Source organism: Triturus cristatus, chromosome 4_1 (genome assembly GCF_964204655.1).
Source record: "Triturus cristatus chromosome 4_1, aTriCri1.1, whole genome shotgun sequence".
NCBI lineage: Eukaryota > Metazoa > Chordata > Amphibia > Caudata > Salamandridae > Triturus > Triturus cristatus.
In genome coordinates, this window is record NC_140585.1 from 406,785,054 (window position 1) to 406,808,405 (window position 23,352).

A 23,352-nucleotide genomic window follows, 5' to 3' on the forward strand; every position below is an offset into this window, starting at 1 on the left:
GCCCCCTCTTTCCATGCCCACATCAGGAATCTGGACCAGAGAGGCCCACCAATGGCACTACCAAGATGGCAAGCTCGCAGGGTACGGGCCAATGTTGGCGGTTGCGACTCACTGTCAGGGTAGCTGTGTTGACAGTTCTCTGTGCAGGGCACCTATGCAGCTTAGGGCACCATTTGCAGGGTGGATATGAGCCTGGTGACCTGTCCCGCACCGTCATCATGCTGGTCATTTGCAGCTCCCCGGGCTCAAGATGGCAGATCCCGACCCTCGAGTCAGGCAGCTTGCAGCACGCTGTCGCCTGGGCCGCTGTCACAGAGATTGATAACCCGCCTCCCCCAGTGTGCAGGGGGGGTGTACAGGCTTTGCGCCGTTCTGGCGTGGCCCTGGTGCTGAGATGGCACTGGAAGGCCGGCGGGGGTCCAAAGCCAAGACAAGACACGGCTTACTCCATGCTCCCCTAGCATTGGTATTTTAGAAGTGTCTGATTTTCTGAATGAAACAATGTTTCTTTCCAGATTAATAGCCATGCAGGTTTTGGATCATGATGATAATGAATATTCAATATTTTAACTAAGCTCCTCACTTATTATTAAAGTTCTACAATTTTCCCTTAATGCCGCTTCAGAGTGCTGATATTTTGTCTAAAACATTGAAATTCAGAATTTCTGTAGTTCCAATGAATGCTGTCTTTTAGGTGATTTGACAATGCAAAGTGTACAAAACAACTTACAAGTAATCTATATATTCTTGTCTGACATTTTAAAACAGAATTGTGCTGCAAGAAATCAATAAATGTGTTTTATTTCTTGAAACTTCTTTTCCAGATCCCAGTGACCCAACAATCATGCTCAAACAGGATTTTCCAGGCTACTGTCTTTGCTTTGATTGCTGTCATGACACTCTGGTAAGACAAATAAGATATAGTTTTAACAGAAATATTGTTCATCTTATGAGGAAGATACAGAGATAGAGCTTAACAAAGCACAGAGGGCACAGATGTGTATTTTCCACCTACTTTTGTATTGTTTGGGCCTTACGTTTTCTGTAATTCATACAATCTTAAAATCACTCAGATATTTCATGAAAGGTTTCACAAAACAAATCTTGACCAAAAAAACGTTACCAGGCATGTCATGTGAAAAGAGACTTCTATACCACGCAGCACTGCATCCTAAGTACTGCCCACTAGGCACAGAGTCTCCAATTACCCACCAGCAGAAGAGATCCCTGAGAGCACATCTTTAGAGCAGCCTGAATACCTTCATCTTAAACTGGGAATGATTTACAATGCCTCTGCTGTAGTGGGATGGGCAAGTGGAAGTTTTAGTCTGTAGTAAATCTCAGCAGCTAATTGCCAGGTGAATTCAGATTTTACAGGATGTACTTCTGCTGGGCACACAGAGAAAATTGCCCGAAAAAGCTGCAGCTGTCCTGCAGTGCGCCATAAGACTATATGAAATGACTAAACCACCTTAGTTACAAGGGAGAGTCCGAGATTGGGGCCCAGAGACTTCTTGTTTTGTTGGACGGTAGCAAACCCAAATTGCTGAAATAATCTAGTCTTTAAGCAATTCTGTAACAAAATAAATATGTTACTGTGCTCACACAATCAGTTGAGTGTTGGCCAGCCTTTTCTTTTGCTGGATTTAAAATAAATTGAAAATAAAACTGGACCAAAACAACAAAAATTCAATTAGTAGAACTGAAGATATTAAAATTTAAATTTTATAGTGAGAAATAGCATTGGGCATATCTGGTCGTGCCAGACCAGGACAAAGTCACAAGTTCAGGCTGACCATGATGGAGCATGGTCCTGCTACAGGAACCCAGTTAGGCCGGCTGAACAGAGTACCTTAAATCCTGGTTGCCGAGGATTGTTGGATCCACATTGAAGATGCGTCACGCAAGCTAATGCGATGCATCAATTCCGCGATACGTTGAACCTGTGGTGTGAGATCCTATTGCATTGACATTGAGGATCCCATTGACGGGACTTGCAATACAAAGTCTGGTGTTGGGGATGTGGTGCCCAGCTGAGGCGATGCATCGATTCCGATAAGGGGTAAAGCTGTGATGTGGAATTTCGCTGTCGATGCCGCAGCTGTGGTCAACTAGAGATGAGGGAACCGCGCCAGGGAAAGCATTGCACAGTGGTTGTTCTGTAGGAGATGCATCGGTCCCAAGATGTGCATTGCGGCAGCGATGTGAGTCTTTTGCGATGGATCCAATCTATGCAGCAGCGGTGATGCGTTGCTTCTGCTCGGGGATGCGCCGCTCATCCGAGGAGATGCATTGGTTCTGCTCGGGAATGCGCCACTCAGCAGAGAAGATTCTTCAGTTCTGCTGGCAAGCACTTTATGCCCACTTCCAAGGGTCCAGGACTGGGGTGCACCACTTGGAAGATTAGACTCACAGATGGCTGATTACAGGTGCAGGTGGTTGGAAGCCTGGTATGGTTCTATGGCTACAGATCAGGAGGCCATCTTACTGGCCCATGAACTCACTCTGGGGTCTGGTATCTAGAGATGCAGTTCCAGTCCAGCAGAGTGGCAGTACTTCAGCAGCACAGCAATCCTTCTTCCTGTCAGAGTATCCACAGGCACAGGAGTTTACTGCACTGGTGGTGTCTGAGGTTATTCTTTTATACACAGTTGTTCCTTTGAATTCGGGAAATTCTTCTTGAGATGTGCTTTTTAAGTGCCCAGATGCCCTGCCCTGGCTCCAGACTACCTAGAGTGGGTATGCAGCCTTTTGTGTGGGGACAGGGCACAACCTATTCAAGTGTAAGTGAGGGTGTGTCCAGCTTCTCCCTCCCATCCTGCCAGTGATAGCACATTCAGTCACACCTAAGCTCCCATTGTGTGCGGCTGTCTAGGAAGAGTACACAAAGCCCAACTGCCAACTACACCATCATGTGACCGGAGATAGGCTGCAGGTACCAAATGGCTAAGGAAAGAAAATGCCTACTTTGTAAAAGTTAGATTATCAAAACACAAAGGCAACCCTACTGAAAAAGAACCAGGGCTATAAATCATTATTAGTAAAACATACAGTTCCTTGTGGAAAAAATGATTAGTATACTGAAATACAAATAGCACAATTGCATAAATCAAAATAAGAGAGATGAAGTTAGGGAAAATTCCACACTAGAAGCACATACAAATAATAGTACAAACACAAAAAACAGTTGTGATTGATGTCTAGTATATAGTGTACAAAACCATACATACAATATTACATGTCCCATGTCAAACAGAACCCATGAAAACCTATATACAAAAATAAATGTGACCATAAAAACATGAAAACAAGGGTTTCCAGCACCAAAGACAAACAACCTATATTTGATTTACACAAAGTTTTAGATCAAGCCTTTCCATTCAAAGGATTGGAATGTAGAGTTTGTTTAGTATTGTCAACAACGTTTTGACCCACTATAGAATATGGGGACTCATCAGGACCATTTAATAAGAGGGACACCTGGGAATGGAATACAGACAGATGCTCAATACCAGGGACATAGAATACAGACCGTCATATACTTTAAAGTAAAGGAAGAGGCCTACCTGATAAAACAGAAAATACACACCATCCAAAAAGTGCACACCCCTGAAAAGTGACCAAATTGAAATCACTTACATAGGAACCCAAAAGGGAACTGCGTGAAAAGAAGAAAAAGCCATTTAGTCATTCAGAAAACAAATTCGTTTCACAGGAATTTGCAGAAAATTAAGACTACATACCCCAGATAATAACTTACCCCCATGCAGGAGAAACATAGAAATGATACTACAGGATCCACATGCCACCAGGACAAACGAAGTCACAGCAATCCGTCTGTGACACAGTCAGGTAATTTTGCATTAAAAAATGCCTGTAGGGAGAATGCTGCCACCATCCCTCTTGGGGCAATTTAATACTCAGTGGTCGAAGCGGTAAAGAACAGTACAGCCATATCCACAATTGAACAGTCAGCGAAGGCGGTCTACATCTGTTAGCCTCGCCTCGTCGTTGGGAGTAGGCCACAGGAGACTAGTGGTACATTCCTCAAAATCACTCTTGCACTTCGAAACGAGGCTTGGCTCCAGACAGGTTCTCACTATGGTAGCCTAAAGGGGGGCAGGGTTAGTCTAAGCTACTTTGGACAGGGAAAGCGCTCGGGATAAATCAAGACAAGTGTAAATGTGGTACATCCACTCAGGAAAAACTAATTAAAAAGCCAATTGTTAGAACTGGGTGTCTCTAGTTGGCAGAGGTAGGTACCTTTGACTAAATAGGGACCCTTGCTTCTAGTCAGGGAAAGGGGATTACACTCCTGGATAAACCCTGCTCACCCCCTTGGTAGCTTGGCACGAGCAGACAGGCTAATCTCAGAGGCAGTGTGTAAAGCATTTGTGAACACAAACAGTAGTACAGTAAAAACACTACAGATGGACACCAAACAGGTTTCATAAAAATAAGTATTCTTTATATAGACTTAACACAAGACCAAAACGACAAAAATCCACAATACTGTAATCAAAAATAATACTTCAAGATGGTAGAAGTAGCTTAAAAATAGGTTATTCACTTAAAAGCAGTCTGTAGCAACAGATAACCCCAACTGGAGTTATCACGATGTCGAGGTCAAAGGAATCCCAAAGTACGGCGCCGACTACGAGGTGCGTGGCGTCGGGCCCGGAGTCAAAACCGACCCACAAAGAACAGTACCTTGGAAAAGCGAAAACAAAGACAGCTCAAGGCGTCGGGAAGATGCGGTATCGTTGGCGCTGTGCGGCGTTGGTTCCTTGCTTCGGCGGAGGTGATGCGTTGGGTTCTCGATGCTGGCGCAAAGCAGGGGAGGCATCTGTTCCTTACCGGAAAGGAGGTGACGTCGCGATAGCACCGAAACCACGGTTCCGTACGATGTCATGATGTCGATGGATTCTTGACCACCCATGTCGAGGATCGGCTCCGCGATGATGTCGGCTTTGGAGTCGATGTGGCACAGCAGCCGGCGTCGGGTCTACGTCGTAAGTCAGAGCAGTGCTCATGGCTTCAATGCAGAGTACCAGATGCAGGCAAGCAGAATGGGTGAAGTCTTGTATCCCTGAGACTTCTGGCAGGAGGCAAGCTCAAATTCAAGCCCTTGGAGAAATATTCTGCAAGATGATGGAAGTTCCTTAAAAGTTCCTTCTCCTTTCCTTGGCAATAAAGAAACCACTGCAGGCCAACCCAGCAAAACAGCACACTGGCAGAGGGGCAGTCCAAACTCCTGCAGCTTCCTTTGTTCTTCTCCTTGGCAAAGGTCCGTCTTGTTTTCCCAGAAGTGATCTAAAGTCCTGGGGTCTGGGCCCCAGTATTTATACCAGTAAATTCTTTGTCCTCTGAAGGCAGAGGGTCCTGTACCTAGCCCAAACCAGTTCTGGCTGCATTCTGCCAGTGCACAACTTCTTCCTTTGTCAGTGTGGGCCAGGCTAATCAGACGCACCACAGGAGGTGGAGCCAGCATTGTGGAAGGCAGGCACTGCGCTATTCAGGCCCAGGTGCTACTCCTCTCACCACTCTACATGCAGATAGGTCTATTCAGCCCTGTGCTAACTCACACTGTCTCCTGGAGTGTCCCCAGCCCCTGTCACTCACAAACCAGACATGCAATACTCAACCTAGCAGAGGCAGGCTTGGATGGTTAGTCAAGAAAATACCTACTTTCTAAAAGTGGTATTTTCAAACACAGAATGTTAAAACCAACTTCACTAAAAGATGTATTTCATCATTCTGAGTTCAGGCATACTAAATTCGTTTTTCTACCATGTTCCCTGGGTCAGTTAGGATTATAAGATGTTATAATCAAACTGCCCATTCTGGCCTATGGGGACAGGTAGCCTTGCAATAGTGAAAAACGAAATTGGCTGTAATTGACTATCAGGACATGCTACACACATCAGAGCATGTCCTACCTTTCGCATACAATGCACCCTGCCCTAGGGCCTACCTTAGGGATGTCTCACATGTACGAAAGGGAAGGTTTAGGGACTGGTAAGTGGGTGCACTTACCAAGTCGACATGGCAGTACTAGACTGCACACAGGCTCCACAATGGCAGGCCTGAGACACACTTTACAAGCTGCTTCGGTGGGTGGCACAATCAGTGCTGCAAGCCGACCAGCAGCATTTGACTTACATACCCTGGGCACACATGGTGCACTGTACTAGGGTCTGACAAGTAAATCAAATAAGCCAATCATGGAGGCACTAATCAATTACATCAATTTACAATAGAGAGCATATGCACTTTAGCACTGATCAGCAGTGGTAAAGTGCCCAGAATCATAAAACAACCAACAACAGGTCAGAAACAATATAGGAGGAAGGCAAAAAGTTCAGGGATAACCCTGAAAAAAGTGCCAAGTCCAACACAACCCCCTACCAGCCAAAACGCAGGGTAGACCAATAACTACCTTAATGGGATTCCCTGCTTTGGCCGATAGAACATGGACCCTGGCCCGCAACAGCAGGGGCATATTCCAGTTCTACGCCGAAATGAACCTTTTTGAATCCCTCTGTCCATACTCTCAGGGCCCACCAAGCTAACCCATGGGGAACCCTTCTCCTCACCTGTGGACACCATCTGTGCAGCACCTAACCTTAGCTTGCTCACAGGTGTGTCCCAACAGACAGACAGCAAGCCACAGTGGCCACTGACAGTGGTCAATGATGAGACCCAGGCTTTATACCTCTCAGGGCTCTCAAACCTCTGTGGCATCAGAGAGCGAGGGGCAGTAGCCCCAGGTGCTTGGCACTTTTTGTCCACTCTCCCTCCTGTGAGGTCAGGTATGACATCCTGACACTGACCGACCAACTGTACCCGGTGGTTGGACAGGGGACAGGGGTGGGCTTTCCCATACCCGGTCCTCCTCTTCCTCGGGGCTCTGTACACTCCCACCTGAAGTGGTACCCCCTTCCAGAATTGTCAGGGCACCTGTGGCAGGTGTCCTGCCCAATTCGCCCACCAGTTCAGGGGTTATATCCTGCAACTGGGATCCCAGCCCAGGGTCTGTTCCCTTAGACGGGGCAGAAGCCAGGGGTGAGGTTGTCCTCTCCCCGCCCCCCTGTCTGAGGCCCTGCACCCTCCCACCTGGAGTGGTGCCCCAGAAGACAAACCGGTAGGGACACTGATTACAGTGGTCCTTCCCTCCAGGTCAGGCAACACCTGAACCTGGCTCCCAACCCCAGGACCAACCCCTGTGGCTGAACACTTGTCTGGCAAACCAGGAGTTCCTGAGGAGTACATATACCCTCCCCAAGGGTGACACATAACTCATGTGTCATGTGACAGTCTGCCTGGCGCAGATCTCCCGACTCCTGTCCATCTGACAGTGTGTGAAGATCCCCAAGGACAGAAGTGGTGTCACCATGGTCACTCCTGGGGGACTCAGCCCTTCTGGCTGGCCCCTGGCCCACTGGTTCTCACACTGGGGACTCTTTCCCCCTCTCACCCCTCAATCTGGACTTCTGTACCCTCCACTTAGGAGTGGCACTGCCAGACACCAGAACTGACGGAGGTCTGATTACAGACACTCCCAGTTCACCAGACACTAGGGGAAACCCCTAAACGGGCGGCCCATCAGGACAGACTAGGCTCCCTACCTGGTGTTCCCTTAAAGAACCATCCAGGCCCTGAGACTGAGGTTGGGCACTATCGGGACGCATCACAGTCTCACGCCTCCTCCTTGAAAACAGGACGTGAGGCCCTACACCCCTCCCACAACAACGAAACCTAGCTGGGCTACTCTGAACCACTTCCACCACTCTGGTTTGGAAGATACCTGAGCCACTCCCCTTAGGGTCACTCCCCAATGCCTCTTCAGACCCTCTGGAATCAACCAAAAGGTCTGCCTCCCTGGTGAGCTCCCTGGGGTCAGAGAACTCACTCTCTAACAGGTGTTGGCATAGCTCTGGAAAACAGGGACTTACAATATGCGCTACCACAATTGGATCACACAGCCCCACACAAGCGTTAACCAAACTATCCTTCACCCCACCATCCAGTGCCTCGCACACATACTCCACACCACTCTCTTGAGATTGGCAATACAGTATCTGACTGTTTCTGTCACTCAACCCACAATCTTCTGGGCGGCCTTCACACTCACATACCAGGACTTCAACCTTGGGGGAACCCCTCTACCTGCACCTCTCATCCAGAGTCAGTAGAGTGTCCCTCCCACCACTAGGACCATGAACCCCTGCACCAGTTTCCCCATTCTCCTCAGGAACACTGCACACCACTGGAGCTACCTCATCTCCTTGAACCTACTGGTGTATGTTAACCCCCTCCTTCAAGTCAGGTGCCACATCTCTGGGTGTGTGTACTACTCCCTCAGCACTAGAAAATTCAATTTTGCTGCCACCATTTGAGCTGGATTCCACCTCCAACTCAGCAAAGTTCACTTCCTGAGCTACCCAAATTTCTTCTTCTTGGGTCAAGGCCCTCTTAGCCTCATCAAGCTTTCTCAGTTCCTAATCAATCTCTCTCAGCCTCTGGTCACAAGCAAGAAACCAGGCATCTTTTTCTGTTTCTTCCTCACTTTTAGAGAACTCCTCCTTAGATTCAACTGGTAGTGTTGCCTTCCAGCAGGGTAACTCATACTGAAATAGGGATGCCTCTAGATCCTCCCTGGACCTTCTCCTCACAGGCAGCCCTCTTTCCTTGCAAAACACACGTAGCTCCTTCATTGTGTAGACAAACATGTGCCAGAAGTCGAGTTCCATTTCGCAGCAACTAACCAGAGTCATAGTATCAAAAATACTTCCAGGAGGACACCAGAAAACAGAAAAACAGTATGTGGTTGCATTTGGTCTGCACTCACTAGTAGTGTACACCCATCACTGTATATGAGTCACAAATGCAAGTCCAGAATCCTCACCGCTGACCACCAATGTTAGAACTGGGGGTCTCTAGTTGGCAGAGGTAGGTACCTTTGACCAAAAGGGACCCTTGCTTCTAGTCAGGGAAAGGGGATTACACTCCTGGATAACCCCTGCTCACCCCCTTGGTAGCTTGGCACGAACAGACAGGCTCATCTCAGATGCAGTGTGTAAAGCATTTGTGAACACATACAGTAATGCAGTGGAAACACTACAGATGGACACCACATAGGTTTTATAAAAATAAGTATTCTTTATATAGACTTAACACAAGACCAAAACGACAAAAATACACAATTCTGTAATCAAAAATAATACTTCAAGATGGTAGAATTAGCTTAAAAATAGGTTATTCACTTAAAAGTAGTCTGTAGCAACAGATAACCCAAATTGAAGTTATCACGATGTCGAGGTCAAAGAATCCCAAAGTACGGCACCGACCCCGAAGTGCACGGCATCGGGCATGGAGTCAAAACAGACCCACAAAGAACAGTACCTTGGAAAAGCGAAAACAAAGAAAGCTCACGGCGTCGGGGAGATGCGGTGTCGTTGGCGCTGTGCGGCGTCGGTTCCTTGCTTCGGGGGAGCCGATGCGTCGGGTCCTCGATGCTTGCGCAAAGCAGGGGCGGCATCTGTTCCTTACCGGAGAAGAGGTAACGTCACGTGTGGCCCGAAACCACGGTTCTGTACGATGTCACGATGTTGATGGATTCTTGACCACCCACGTCGAGGATCGGCTCCATGGTGATGTCAGCTTTGGAGTTGATGCGGCACAGCAGCCAGCGTCGGGTCTACGTTGTAAGTCGGAGCAGCACTCACGGCTTCGATGCAGAGTACGGCGTCACTCGCCGGCTTCGGTGTTGCAATTTCCTTCTGTAGCAACTAGAACAGCAATTTCCAGATGCAGGCAAGCAGAAGGGGTGACGTCTTTTATCCCTGAGACTTCAGGCAGGAGGCAAGCTCAAATTCAAGCCCTTGGAGAAATATTCTGCAAGATGATGGAAGTTCCTTAAAAGTTCCTTCTCCTTTCCTTGGCAATAAAGAAACCACTGCAGGCCAACCCAGCAAAACAGCACACTGGCATAGGAGCAGTCCAAACTGCTGCAGCTTCCTTGGTTCTTCTCCTTGGCAAAGGTTCGTCTCGTTTTCCCAGAAGTGATCTAAAGCCCTGGGGTCTGGGCCCCAGTATTTATACCAGTAAATTATTTGTCCTCTGAAGGCAGAGGGTCCTGTACCTAGCCCAAACCAGTTCTGGGTGCATTCTGCCAGTGCACAACTTCTTCCTTTGTCAGTGTGGGCCAGGGTCATCAAATGCACCACAGGAGGTGGAACCAGCATTGTGGAAGGCAGGCACAGCCCTATTCAGGCCCAGGTGCTACTCCTCCCACCACTCTACATGCAGCTAGGTCTATTCAACCCTGTGCTGACTCACCCGGTCTCCTAGAGCCTCCCCAGCCCCTGTCACTCACAAACCAGACATGAAAATACACAACCTAGCAGAGGCAGGCTTGGATGGTTAGTCAAGAAAATACCTACTTTCTAAAAGTGGTATTTTCAAACACAGAATGTTAAAACCAACTTCACTAAAATATGTCAACACAAAAAAAGAGGGTAGAGGCTATAGGAATCCGCACCCAACAGATGACAAGTGTCTTTAAGTCCACACGATAGCGCAAGGAACCAAGGAGTACTCCCCTCTATACTCCTTATTTAGGAACAAGTCCTATTTTATACACAAAATACACAAAGGGTTCAGCGCTATATAAAGTACATTTGTTAATCAAAGTTCAGGATTCACACCAAAGAATAAATTATTCCAAAGTCTTCATTTCTTGATAAAATATGTTTCTTCTTTATTTCTCTTTAAAATGTTTTCTTTATTTTCAAGAAGTCAAAGATCATAGCCAACGCGTTTCGTCTCACATCGAGACTTCTTCAGGGCTATTCAAATTAAAATACAAAAAATATACATTACAGAACCACATTTTGACATCTCTCACATACAAAGACAAATGCAACACATTTAGGATCACAAATAATACATGTTTCTAGTACGAGGGTCATGATTTAGTGATTACACCTTAACTCATAAGTTATCTTAGACATCATTTAATAAATTACCAAAGACAAAGACAGAAAAAAATATAAATGTGCAAATGGTTAATGGCATACCTTGGCAGTAAAATATTGCGTGATCTCGTCAACTCCTAATTGTTTCAAGTATTCTAGACTTCTTCAAAAATCCAGAACCTCTATGTGGTACACAGTATCTAAAATGATTTATATATAGTCGAATAAAAAACTCTTGTCTAATATTTATGTACATATTATAAGCATGAGCAACCATCAACCATTTCTAATATCTATTTAAATATATTGTCAAGTCAATAAAACGTTCTATATTGTCTTGGTATCAAAAAGCATTAATCTCAGAAGGCCTATAGCAGAATAATAATCAAGAAGGAAATTAATATTCAACAGTTGTCTCTATAGGAAAAGCAGAAAACCCAAGAGACCTTGATCAAAGAGAGGTTCAAGAATTATTTTTATAATGAGAATGTTATTCCATGGTAAAATAATTTGCCCACTCAGTATATTGGTAGTGTGCAAGATCAAGCAGTTTACAAAATTAATAAAAATTAATAAAAAATGAAAAATGCTCATTTCATAAGGAGCATGGCCATGTGTTTAGAGAAACGATTTGAAATATACACAGAACACTAATTAGATGCTCGCAAGAAAAACTCTATGCATCCATTGGTCTTATTATATACAAAAGTCCACCTTCATACTTGTATTTAAGAACATCACACAATACCATGAACTAAAAAAATAAATTTTCTTCAAAAGGAATCACATTTCAGTCAGCAACGATTATACTTATAGACGACTATAGTCAATGCGTTACCAATTGACGCATTAACTATATGTGAAGATGAGTCAGAAATGCCCAGAAGTACAATTAGATCATGATTACTGAATGAGCAAACAATTTCATATGCAGGCAAGATTTAGCCCATAATTCAAGTGCGCAAATCGAGGCATATTTTTTAGATATTTCAAAAAAGAGTAGTATCTACATATCATGTCAATCATCTTTGACACGTCGCTTATTAGCTTCCGTACTAGACGTTATTATATGTCTAAGTACTATTCAGGACACTCATTGCATTGAGGTATAACAGTTCAGCTAATTAAGAATAACACTGTTGCTCAAACATGAAACTTAATCACAACGGAAATCGACTGGTTCAACGCCGCACTATGTCGATTCTGCGGCGGACATCTTTGAGTTGCACGAATATATGACACATCAATGTAAGACATACGAGTACCAGTAAGGATAAATAAAGGCCACTACAATTATAGCCTCGTAGCGCACATATATTCAATATCTTCTGTATTTCGATACAATTTTTAAAAAGAAGTGTCCATAAACCAGAATTACCAAAAATGTTTCAATATATCAGAATTACAAGAAGAAGCAGAGCACAGACTGCACGGACATTATTGTCCATTGCGTGACAAAATGGCAACCGCATGAGAATTAAACTCACCCGGAATGGCATGGTAGCCCGAGATATACGTCCTTCGTGTTTTAGATGAGAAGACGAGTGCTTACAGTCACGTCTTTTTAAACTCCCCGCCCGGAAATGTCAATCACCAGTATGTAGAAAACGGACAACACGGAGAGTTGAAATCAAAGGACACCGCAAACTAATACCAGTATCGCAGCCATCTTTAACGCAAATGTATATAGATAAATATAACGCAATTATATATGCGTATATCATGATTTACATATTCCCAAAGTTGTGTCTTAGCACCAATGTATACAGATTGATAATATTAGATTACTTGTCTCAATATGCATGGTTCATTATATATGTTGCTTGGATACTATGGGTGAAGCAACACATTCTCCATATAGCGTTGATAATTCTTTATTACTAAAGAATCGAGATAAAGCCTGATTAATTTGGTTAATTCCCGTGATTGAAATGTCAAGGGATCCAGATTTATAGCATGGTGGCAGCCATCTTGTAGGCAAAAGCACATATAATCGAATATGTAGTAAATCAGGAGAAATGCCCGGTACCAGGTATAATAAGACTTTGTAGAAAGGCCTAATGTAGATAGATCAATATACTTTTCAGTGTGAAATGTATCTGAAGGCAGCATTATTCATACGGCATTATCAATATAAAAATGGACACATTTAAAAACGCGTCATATATGTCTTAGTTTATTTAAAACAAAACGGTGGCCATCTTTGAGTGTATATGTGAAAAATGTTTTCCCTGAATGAAATTTTGGGCTTCATTCTCATTATAAAAATAATTCTTGAACCTCTCTTTGATCAAGGTCTCTTGGGTTTTCTGCTTTTCCTATAGAGACAACTGTTGAATATTAATTTCCTTCTTGATTATTATTCTGCTATAGGCCTTCTGAGATTAATGCTTTTTGATACCAAGACAATATATAACGTTTTATTGACTTGACAATATATTTAAATAGATATTAGAAATGGTTGATGGTTGCTCATGCTTATAATATGTACATAAATATTAGACAAGAGTTTTTTATTCGACTATATATATCAATCATTTTAGATACTGTGTACCACATAGAGGTTCTGGATTTTTGAAGAAGTCTAGAATACTTGAAACAATTAGGAGTTGACGAGATCACGCAATATTTTACTGCCAAGGTATGCCATTAACCATTTGCACATTTATATTTTTTTCTGTCTTTGTCTTTGGTAATTTATTAAATGATGTCTAAGATAACTTATGAGTTAAGGTGTAATCACTAAATCATGACCCTCGTACTAGAAACATGTATTATTTGTGATCCTAAATGTGTTGCATTTGTCTTTGTATGTGAGAGATGTCAAAATGTGGTTCTGTAATGTATATTTTTTGTATTTTAATTTGAATAGCCCTGAAGAAGTCTCGATGTGAGACGAAACGCGTTGGCTATGATCTTTGACTTCTTGAAAATAAAGAAAACATTTTAAAGAGAAATAAAGAAGAAACATATTTTATCAAGAAATGAAGACTTTGGAATAATTTATTCTTTGGTGTGAATCCTGAACTTTGATTAACAAATGTACTTTATATAGCGCTGAACCCTTTGTGTATTTCACTAAAATATGTATTTTATCATTCTGAGTTCAGGCATACTAAATTTGTTTTTCTACCATGTTCCCTGGGTCAGTTAGAATTATAAGATGTTATAATCAAACTGACCATTCTGGCCCATGGGAAAATGTAGCCTTGCAATAGTGAAAAACGAAATTGGCTGTAATTCACTATCAGGACATGCTACACACATCAGGGCATGTCCTACCTTTCGCATACAATGCACCCTGCCCTTAGCGCCTACCTTAGGGGTGTCTAGGAAAGGGAAGGTTTAGGGACTGGTAAGTGGGTGCACTTACCAAGTCGGCATGGCAGTGCTAGACTGCACACAGGCTCTGCAATGGCAGGCCTTAGACACACTTTACAAGCTACTTCTGTGGGTGGCACAATCAGTGCTGCAAGCTCACCAGCAGCATTTGACTTACAAGCCCTGGGCACACATGGTGCACTGTACTAGGGTCTGACAAGTAAATCAAATAAGCCAATCATGGAGTCACTAATCCATTACATACATTTCCAATAGAGAGCATATGCACTTTAGCACTGATCAGCAGAGGTAAAGTGCCCAGAGTCATAAAAAAGCCAACAACAGGTCAGAAAAATACAGGAGGAAGGCAAAAAGTTCAGGGATGACCCTGCAAAAAGGGCCACGTCCAGCACCAATGTAGAAATAAAACATGCACTATAAAAAGTGAAGAAAAAAGCAGATGTAAATCGAGCGGAGCATAAATAGCCAGAATATACATACACTAATAAAAAGTGTACATTCACGCCCAGATAGCCGCATTCATCTTGAAAATCAGCATTTACATATATGTATACCTGATCACTATGGTCATATACCATGTAGATTCCATTAAGATCATGGCATGATGGAGGAAGGGGTATCTCGATAAGGAGAGGCTGCTATATAAATCTAGTTTGCACACTTATAAGCAAACCGTACGGTTGGCCAAACAGAAATACTACGCAGTCCAAATAGAGTCGGCCAATAACTCCTCCAGAGAGCTCTTTCATACGGTCTCCATGCTGGCCACTCCCAAGCCAGCTCCTATCCTGTCCAGTCCGGAGCTTTGCGAAGAGATTGCGTTGTTCTTTCAATCTAAGGTTACCAAAATCTACTCTAGCCTCTGTGATCCAATAGACAAGGCCTTGTGTGAAGGTACGGAATTGATAGAATTGGAACCCCTGGAAGAATCCCTGCAGGTCTTTAATTTACTCACAGTGCAAGACACGTTGGAGCTTTTAACTGGTGCTAAATCTGGATCACCTTTAGACCCATGTCCTGTGAAAATCATCAAAATGGTCCCGGCCCCTATTGCTCGATATCTAACCCCCATTTTTAAAGGTATGTTTGAGGGTGGTCAGTTTCCTAAACAATGGAAGACGGCCTCCATACTACCTCTGTTAAAAAAGCCCAGTTTAGACCCTCAGGATCCGAATAACTTTCGGCCTATTTCCCGCCTGCCTCTGCCTGCCAAACTGGTTGAAAAAGCAATGAATAGACAACTCAGTGCCTTTCTTAAGGAAACTCACAAGTTAGATCCATCCCAATATGGTTTTAGGGAAGGACACAGTACTGAGTCTGCTTTAATTAAAGCCACAGAAGATATTAGAGCAACAGTAGACCAGGGAGGTAGGGCAGCCTTGATCCTGTTAGATCTTTCAGCCGTATTTGACACGGTCCATCATGGGCTTCTGATGGTCCATCTAAGGAAATGCGGGGTTCAGGGCAAAGCCTGGGAGTTGATTAACTCCTTCCTCTCGGACAGAAGCCAGATAGTTGCACTTGGTAAATTTCATTCCAAATCTTTCTCTCTACCATGTGGCGTTCCGCAGGGGTCGTCTTTAAGTCCGACCCTTTTTAATGTGTATGTAGCCACCCTAGCTCCTGTGATTAGTAGCTATGGATTTGGGATTACTGCTTACGCAGATGATACACAAATTGTGGTATCATTGCTACCGGGCAAGGAAACGGGAGTGGACACGCGTTTCCAGTCATGTATGGTAGAAGTAGGACATTGGATGGCAAGCTTTTGCCTAAAGTTGAACTCGGATAAAACCGAGGTGATGTTGTTTGGAAATAACCCTAACTTCTGGACTCCCTCTTGGTGGCCGGCTTCTCTGGGGCCCCTCCCTACCCCAGTGGAGAAAGTTAAAAACGTGGGTATCCTGTTAGATGTGAAACTTTCCATGGGCCAGGTCAAGGCGGTTGTTTCCAAAACAGGTTACATCTTAAGAACATTAAAAAAAATCCTGAACCTGCTGCCACCAGATAGCCGTAGAACAGTAGTCTCGGCCTTAGTTTTATCAAGGCTGGACTACTGTAATAGTCTATATTTAAACATACAGCAAAAATTCTTGCATAAGCTTCAGATGCTTCAAAATGCTGCGGCCAGACTTCTCACAGGTACCCCCAAATGTGCCCCTATCTCCAATGTGATCAAAAAACTGCACTGGCTCCCGGTTGGGAACCGGGTGCAGTTTAAATCTCTATGCCTGGTGTTTAAGGCTTTGCATGGAGAAGGGCCCGACCATCTTAAAAATCATTTTCAATGGTACACCCCACCTTGCCTGCTCCGTTCACTGGAAGCAAAGTTGATCTCAGTCCCGACTACTAAAAAGGCCCATTGGGGTGTCGTAGCTTCATTTTTGGCGCAGTAAAATCCTGGAATAAACTGCCCTTCCATCTTAGGAATGCCAATAACCTGCTTTGTTTCAGAAAGGACCTGAAGACGTGGCTGTTTATAAATTAACCCTCCCTCTCTTGATCTCGCCCTTGGAGAAGTAGTTTTTAGCGCCAGGACACCTATCGGGTAATCGCGCGCTTTAAAAATCACCATAACATAACATAACATAACATTACAAATCAATAAGATCATAAGTTCATGGCATTGCAAGTCAATAAGCCTTTCAAATTAAAGAACATATTGAAGTCTTTATAAATAATTTTATCAGAAAGTCAGGTGATAATTAGAAAACAAGCTGTACCATCATATATTTACAGAATTAATTACTGTCCACAAAATGAGTTATCATTCCTTGAGTTCAGTCACAATGAGGGCCACTCTTTAGCTGTATTCAGTCCATGATTTATAGAGTCGCATCACTCAATCCATTTGATCTCCAGTTTGCGCTGCATATTCGTAAGGTCTCCTCCTCTTATGTGGGTGACTGTACTGTCAACTTGCCACCTCATCTTATCACCGTATGGTTATTATCCAAAAAATGAGGTACCACGGGAGCGTTGGTCATTCCACACCTGAATCTACTCCGGTGCTGGCATATCCGTGTTTTGACTGGTTGTGAGGCTTGCCTTAAGTAGAGTAGCCTTCAGAGGCACCAGATTGCATATACAACATTCCTAGAGTTACAGTTAAAAAAGTGGCATTTTCAGAATTGTAATTTAAAATACAACTTTACCATAAGTAAGGATTTTAAATTAGGATTCCAGAGACACCAAACTTGAACCAGTTATATCTTTCCATTTGGAAATTACACTTATAAAATATAATAGGCTAATCCCAATGTTATCCTACGGAAGATATGGGCCTTGCAGTAGTGGAAAACTAATTTAAGAGTTTTCCACTACCAGTAATGGAGCAAGGCCTTCTGCTGGATCACCAGGACATGTAAAATTTAGAAGTATATTTCCTGCTTTTTAAAAATAAATGTCATGTCCAGGGCCTACCTTAGCGGTGACTTATATGTATTAAGAAGGAAGGTTTGGGCCTGGCAAAAGATTTATGTTGCCAGGCCAAAATGGCAGTTTAAGCTGCACATACAGGCTATGCAAAGGCAGGCCTGAATCATATTTAAGGGCTGCTAAAGTAGGTAGCACTATCATTACTGCTGCATACCTGCCAACATGAAAACAATCTTACCATGTGAGGAGGGAGTGGGGCCTTGAAGGGTACAGGGCCTCGAGCCAAAAAGTATCTACAAGACACTTTCCAACCCTACTCTGCCCCCAAGCCCGCTCCTCTCAAAAAACAAATATGCTTGCTGAGCCTGGTGCCGATGTCCTGTGGTGTTTTCATGCCCCTTAATGGACATCAGGTCAAAGCTTTGGAAAATGAGCTGGGAAACCACTATTTGCATTGGTTTTCTGCTTGTTTTCCCTGCCACCATGTGATATCAGCTCCTCATTGGGAGACAGTGTGATGGGAGCCGATATCGTGTGTCACACGGTGGCACCATGTGAGTTGACAGGTATGCTGCAGGCCCACTAGTAGCATTTAAATTACAGACCTTGGGCATGTGTAGTGCACATTACTAGGAACTTATAAGTAAATTAAATATGCCAGTTGGCGATAAGCCAATATTACCATGTTTAGAGGAGGTAACACATGCTCTTTAACACTGATTAGAAGTGGTAAAGTGTGCAGAGTCCTCGTACCAGCAAAAATGAGGTCATAAAAAGTGGAAGAGGAAGACAAAAAGTCAGGGAGGAAGACCACCCTAAGGTTGACAGATCTAACACTTGTTCCTCCCAGCTGAACATGGGGAGAGCTACCTAACCCCTCGTGAGTTCTCTGCACTAAGGTGGAAGAACCTAGACAGACCATCAGCGTTGGCGTGGTCTGACCGGGGACGGTGTTCCACAGTAAAGTCCATTCCCTGTAGGAAGATGGACCAGCTCAACAGTTTGGGATATTCATCCCTCATTTGCATGAACTACCTGAGGAGCCTATGGTCTGTCTGAATCCGAAAGTGAGTCTCAGCTACTTCAGTGCCCAGACAACAGTAAAGTCCTCCCTCTCAATCTTACTCCACCTCCGTTCCCATAGAAGCAACCTCCTGCTAATGAAGGCTACCGGTTGGTCTAGGCCATCCTCATTTAACTGTGCTCACACCACCCCATGCCATGCTCTGAAGCATCTGTCTGCTCTATGAATTCCTTAGAGAAGTCAGTAGCCTTGAGCACAGGTGCTGAACACATGGCCTCCTAATGGGTATCAAAGGCTTTCTGGCAGGCCTGTGTCCAGATCAACTGTCTGGGCTGCTTCTTCGAAGTCAGCTCTGTAAAGGGGGCAACAATGGTGCCATATCCCGAAACAAACCTTCTGTGGTATCCTGGGAGGCCCAGGAAGGCCCTCACTTCCGTCTTTTTTTTAGGGGGTTGCCATTGCCAGTATAGGCTCAGTCTTGCCCTGGATGGGCTGCACATTGCCCCCGTCTACCACATGGCCCAGATAAACCACAGTACTCTACCGTATCTGGCATTTACTGGCCTTGATAGTCAGGCCTGCTTGCTGCAAGGCCTGAAGCACCTCCTGGAGATGGTACAGGTGTTCCTCCCAGCAGAAGCTGTAGACGGGTATGTCATGTAGCTAGGTGGCACAGAATGCCTGTTTCCCAGCTAGGACCCTGTTGACCAACCTCTGAAAGGTGGCAGGGACATTCTTCAAAATAAAGGGCATAACCCTAAACTGAAAGTGGCCCTCTCGGGTTGAGAATGCAGACCTCTCTTTTGCCCCCTCATTCAGAACGATCTTGCCAGTACCCTGATGTTAAATCCAAAGTACTGAGGAACTTGGCAGAGCTCAACCTGTCTATGAGCTCATCAGCTCAGGGGATGGAGTGTGCATCAGTGTTTCGGGATGGAATTCAGACCCCAGTAGTCCACATAGAATTTAAATCCTGGAGTGGTGCCCGGTGGGGCAGTCTTGGGCACCACCTGGATCAGGGACTACTGGAGGGCTCAATCACCTCTAACCATAGCATCTTGGAGACATCTTGGAGACTTCCTCCTCGAAACTTCTGTCGTAAATAAATTATTACGAATTTCAGAATTTCTAGATATCAATATAATTATGCATGAAGCAAGAGGCTGAGTCCGTGGTATCAGGTTCAAAAGGGCTTTATTCAAATAACTCGAGTTATAGGGAGAATAGTTCCATCACCACAAGGGATCAGGACCAGGGTTCTCAAAAAGGTATTCTCAAACTTTATTCACAGAGTACAGTATATATATGTTTGTAATAATATACGTAAGCAAGAGCGCTACAGGCGGAGCAAGAGAGAATGAGATAAGAGCATGTGGGCGTGTAAGTAGGCGTGAAGGTGGGCGTCCATGTGGGCGTCCACTTGATGAGTCATAGGTGAGTGTCATAGGTGGGTGGATACCTGGAGGGGGTTGCGTGATCAGCTGGAACTTTACTGGAACTTTGCCTTACTTGTGCTCAACTCGAGCATGACGTGTAACTGACGTGTGAAAGGGTTGCTATGCAACCGGGGAGTCTGGAGTCTGAAAATGAGGTCTTCAGTGTCAGGGCGACCAGCACATCTTGTATTATCGGGTATCTAAGTCTGGAGCAGGGACTGATTCGTGACATAGGTTGCCCATCACCAAGGGCCAATGTGGCATTTATTTCTTCGTTTACTGCTGAAGTCTTGCACAGGGGCTATGGGCTTTTCACTGACGTGAGCTTTGTAATCACACAAAAAGAGACAGAAAGGCTAGGCTTTCTCCTTTGCAGATGGGTCATGTTTATCCCTCCTTCTCCAGGCAGGAATGTGGTTTCGGTAGGAGTAAGCAGATAACCGTGCTCAATACTGTCTCGGACAGGGCCCCTTTGGCTGAGGCCCAAGTGTGCAAGGCCAAGGATACGCAGCTACAGCTTTCAGAGCGTTCTGAGGCCTGAAGCTTCTTTTCGGCTCTGGCTGGGCCACAAAAATGGAAATGCGGGAAAACATGATGCAAAATGTGTAGGCCTCAGAGCAGATTTGTCGTTTCTCTCATGGGAGACTGGATTATGGCAGGCCACGTTATAGCATAAGCATCATGATAGACAGGCCATGGAGGGGAAATACGTAGGTGACATGTATGTGCACATGAGTGTGGGGGAACACACGGGGACACATAGGCCTCATGATATTTTATTTTCCTCACTTCCCTCACCTTATCTGACAGCCTGTAAATGTTGTTCATCACAGGTGGTCTCTCTCCATTGTCTTTGTCATTGATGCACAGGTTGTGTGAGTCCAGGGATGAGGGAGAGCAGCTGAGCAAAGTGCCACAGCAACAGGTAACAGTCACTCTGCTGTTATTGGGTCAGTGTAGGGGAGAGGCTGGCACCTTCCACTGACCCATCATGTTCCTGGGCAGACAGAAGGTCAGGGAGAAGGCTCACTCTCCTCTCCCGCTCCCTCATCTGTCACCAGAAGCATGCTCACTTCGGACCTCTCAAACTGGGGTTTAAGGTGGTTGACGTGGAGCATCCTTAAGGTAGGTGGACTTCCCCTTCTGCTCCTTCACCTCATATGGACCTGTACAGAGATCCTGGAGAGCTCTAGATTCCACAAACTTCATAACTCACACTATCTGGCCAGGTTAAAACTCTACCAGAGTGGCCTTCTGGTAGTACCAGCATGTCTTAACTTCTTGACTGGCCTCAAAATTGCTTTTCACCTTTTTCCAGAAGCTGTGAATCTGGTTACAGAGGGCCAGCATGTAGCTGACTACATCCTGTGGGGGCTTCCTGGAAGCTTGCTCCAGCCCCTCTTTTACAAGGCTAAGAGGCCCCCTGACAGGGTAGTCATAAAGGAGTTGAATAGCCTAAACCCTATTCCCTTTTGTGGCATCTCCTTGTAGGCAAGAGAAGGCATGGAAGGAAGATGTCCCACTTATGCCTCATGGGCTCAGGTAGGTCCATTATTATGCCTTCCAAGGTTTTGTTGAATCTCTCCCTAAGACTGTTGGTTTGAGGGTGATAGGGTGTGGAGAACTTGTAAGTTACCCCACACTCATCTCACATGGACTTCATGAATGCTGACATGAAGTCAGTGCCTTTATCAGACACTTCCTCTGTGGGAACCCCACATGAGTAAAAATCCCCATAAGTGCCCTGGCCACCGCAGGTACAGTCACCGACCTCAGAGGGATGGCATCTGGGTAGCAAGTGGCAATGTCCACCAAGACCTGGACAAACCTATTGCCTAAAGCTGTCTTGGGGTGCAAGGATTCAACAATGTTGATGCCTACCCTCTCAAAGGGAATGCCAATGACAGGTAATGGGATCAGGGGAGCCAAGAGCTTTTTCTTCGACATCCCACTGGCCTGGCAGGTGGGACAGGACTTACAGAATGCATCTGAGGCTGTCTTTATCCGGAGCCAGTAGAAGTGGGCAACAAGCCTTGGAAAGTTCTTGTCTTACCCTAGATGTCCTGCCAGGTGTATGCCAGTAGGAAGGTTCTGTAACACAGGGGGCCTCAGCTTGCCACTTCAAGCCCTCTAGAGTGGGGCACTCTCTGCACCTTGCAGAATTCCTCCCTGGTGGGCCTACCCACAACTTGCCAACAAGCAAGCTCAGGCAGGTCACCCAGGGTGGCATTGTCCTCCCGGGTGGGCTCGGGGCATCCTCTTCACGTGCCTCATCAACTGCGGGAAATTAAGGGGCAGTTTCCCTATGCCCTTTGCTCTTCTCCTTCTTGGCAGCTGTCTGGGCCATTGTCCCAGGTGCCAGATGCCTTTTTCTCCCTTCTCGGGCAGCCATGTACCGTGTGGTCTTACAGACCCACTTGGGCAATCCTAACATCTCCAATTGTGACCTGAGCTCTACCTCCCACCTGAGAACCCCACCCCTCTCAAAGGAAAACAGGGCCACCAGTAGACAGCTCTCACGATTGTCAGTGACTCTTACTTGGTGGAAGGTGTTAGGTAGGACCTGCTCTGAGGACACCAGCAGACACTTTACAGTTGTCATGCAGGCTCCAGTGTCTCTCAGAGACCCCACCCATTGCCCACTTATGGTGACCCACTGCCTGTACTTGGAAGTATTGGCAGGCATGTGCGCTTTTGGCACCATCCCCTTATCCCCCAGGGAAACTAGGGTCACCTCTGTCTGCTCCCCAAAGCGAAATGGGACTATCCCCTCCCCGAGTGCTATATTCGCCAACCCAGGTATCTGCCCACTAGTGGGGGGTCTGTGCCCTCTTGAAACATTTGGAGTCGCTCTTGGAGTGCCATTCTTATAGCACTCTGTGCATTAGGGTACAAACTTCACTGTCTGTTTGTCAAAAAAAACCTTCTGCTTAGACACAGACTGGGACTGGTTACTACTATTCCCTTGGGAATTTATTTGGGGGCAATGATTTGTCCTTATTTTTTAAGTTCCCCTTCCCTTCTTTCTTCTGGTGGGACCCCTGACTGCCTTGGTGGGAGTCGCCTCCAGGTACCCCTTTGGACAGTCTAGTGCTAGCCCAGATATCCACCTCCTCAGAAAACTACCTGGGTCAATTAGCTTGCTGTCAACTAGCTGGTGCAGCTCTGGAAAACAAATACTGAGCATGTGCTC

The 23,352-nt window shown here is 45.2% G+C and overlaps 1 protein-coding gene across 2 annotated transcripts in view; it reads left to right on the forward strand.

Annotated features, from left to right (window-relative positions):
• The window catches only part of MYRFL (myelin regulatory factor like), an 872,690-nt gene that overhangs the window by 622,029 nt on the left and 227,309 nt on the right, over positions 1 to 23,352 (forward strand). For both annotated transcript variants that reach the window (XM_085652512.1, XM_085652513.1), the window contains exon 16: positions 825 to 904. In XM_085652512.1, the coding sequence (XP_085508638.1) occupies positions 825 to 904 (80 nt within the window). The remainder of the gene's footprint in view (positions 1 to 824; positions 905 to 23,352) is intronic.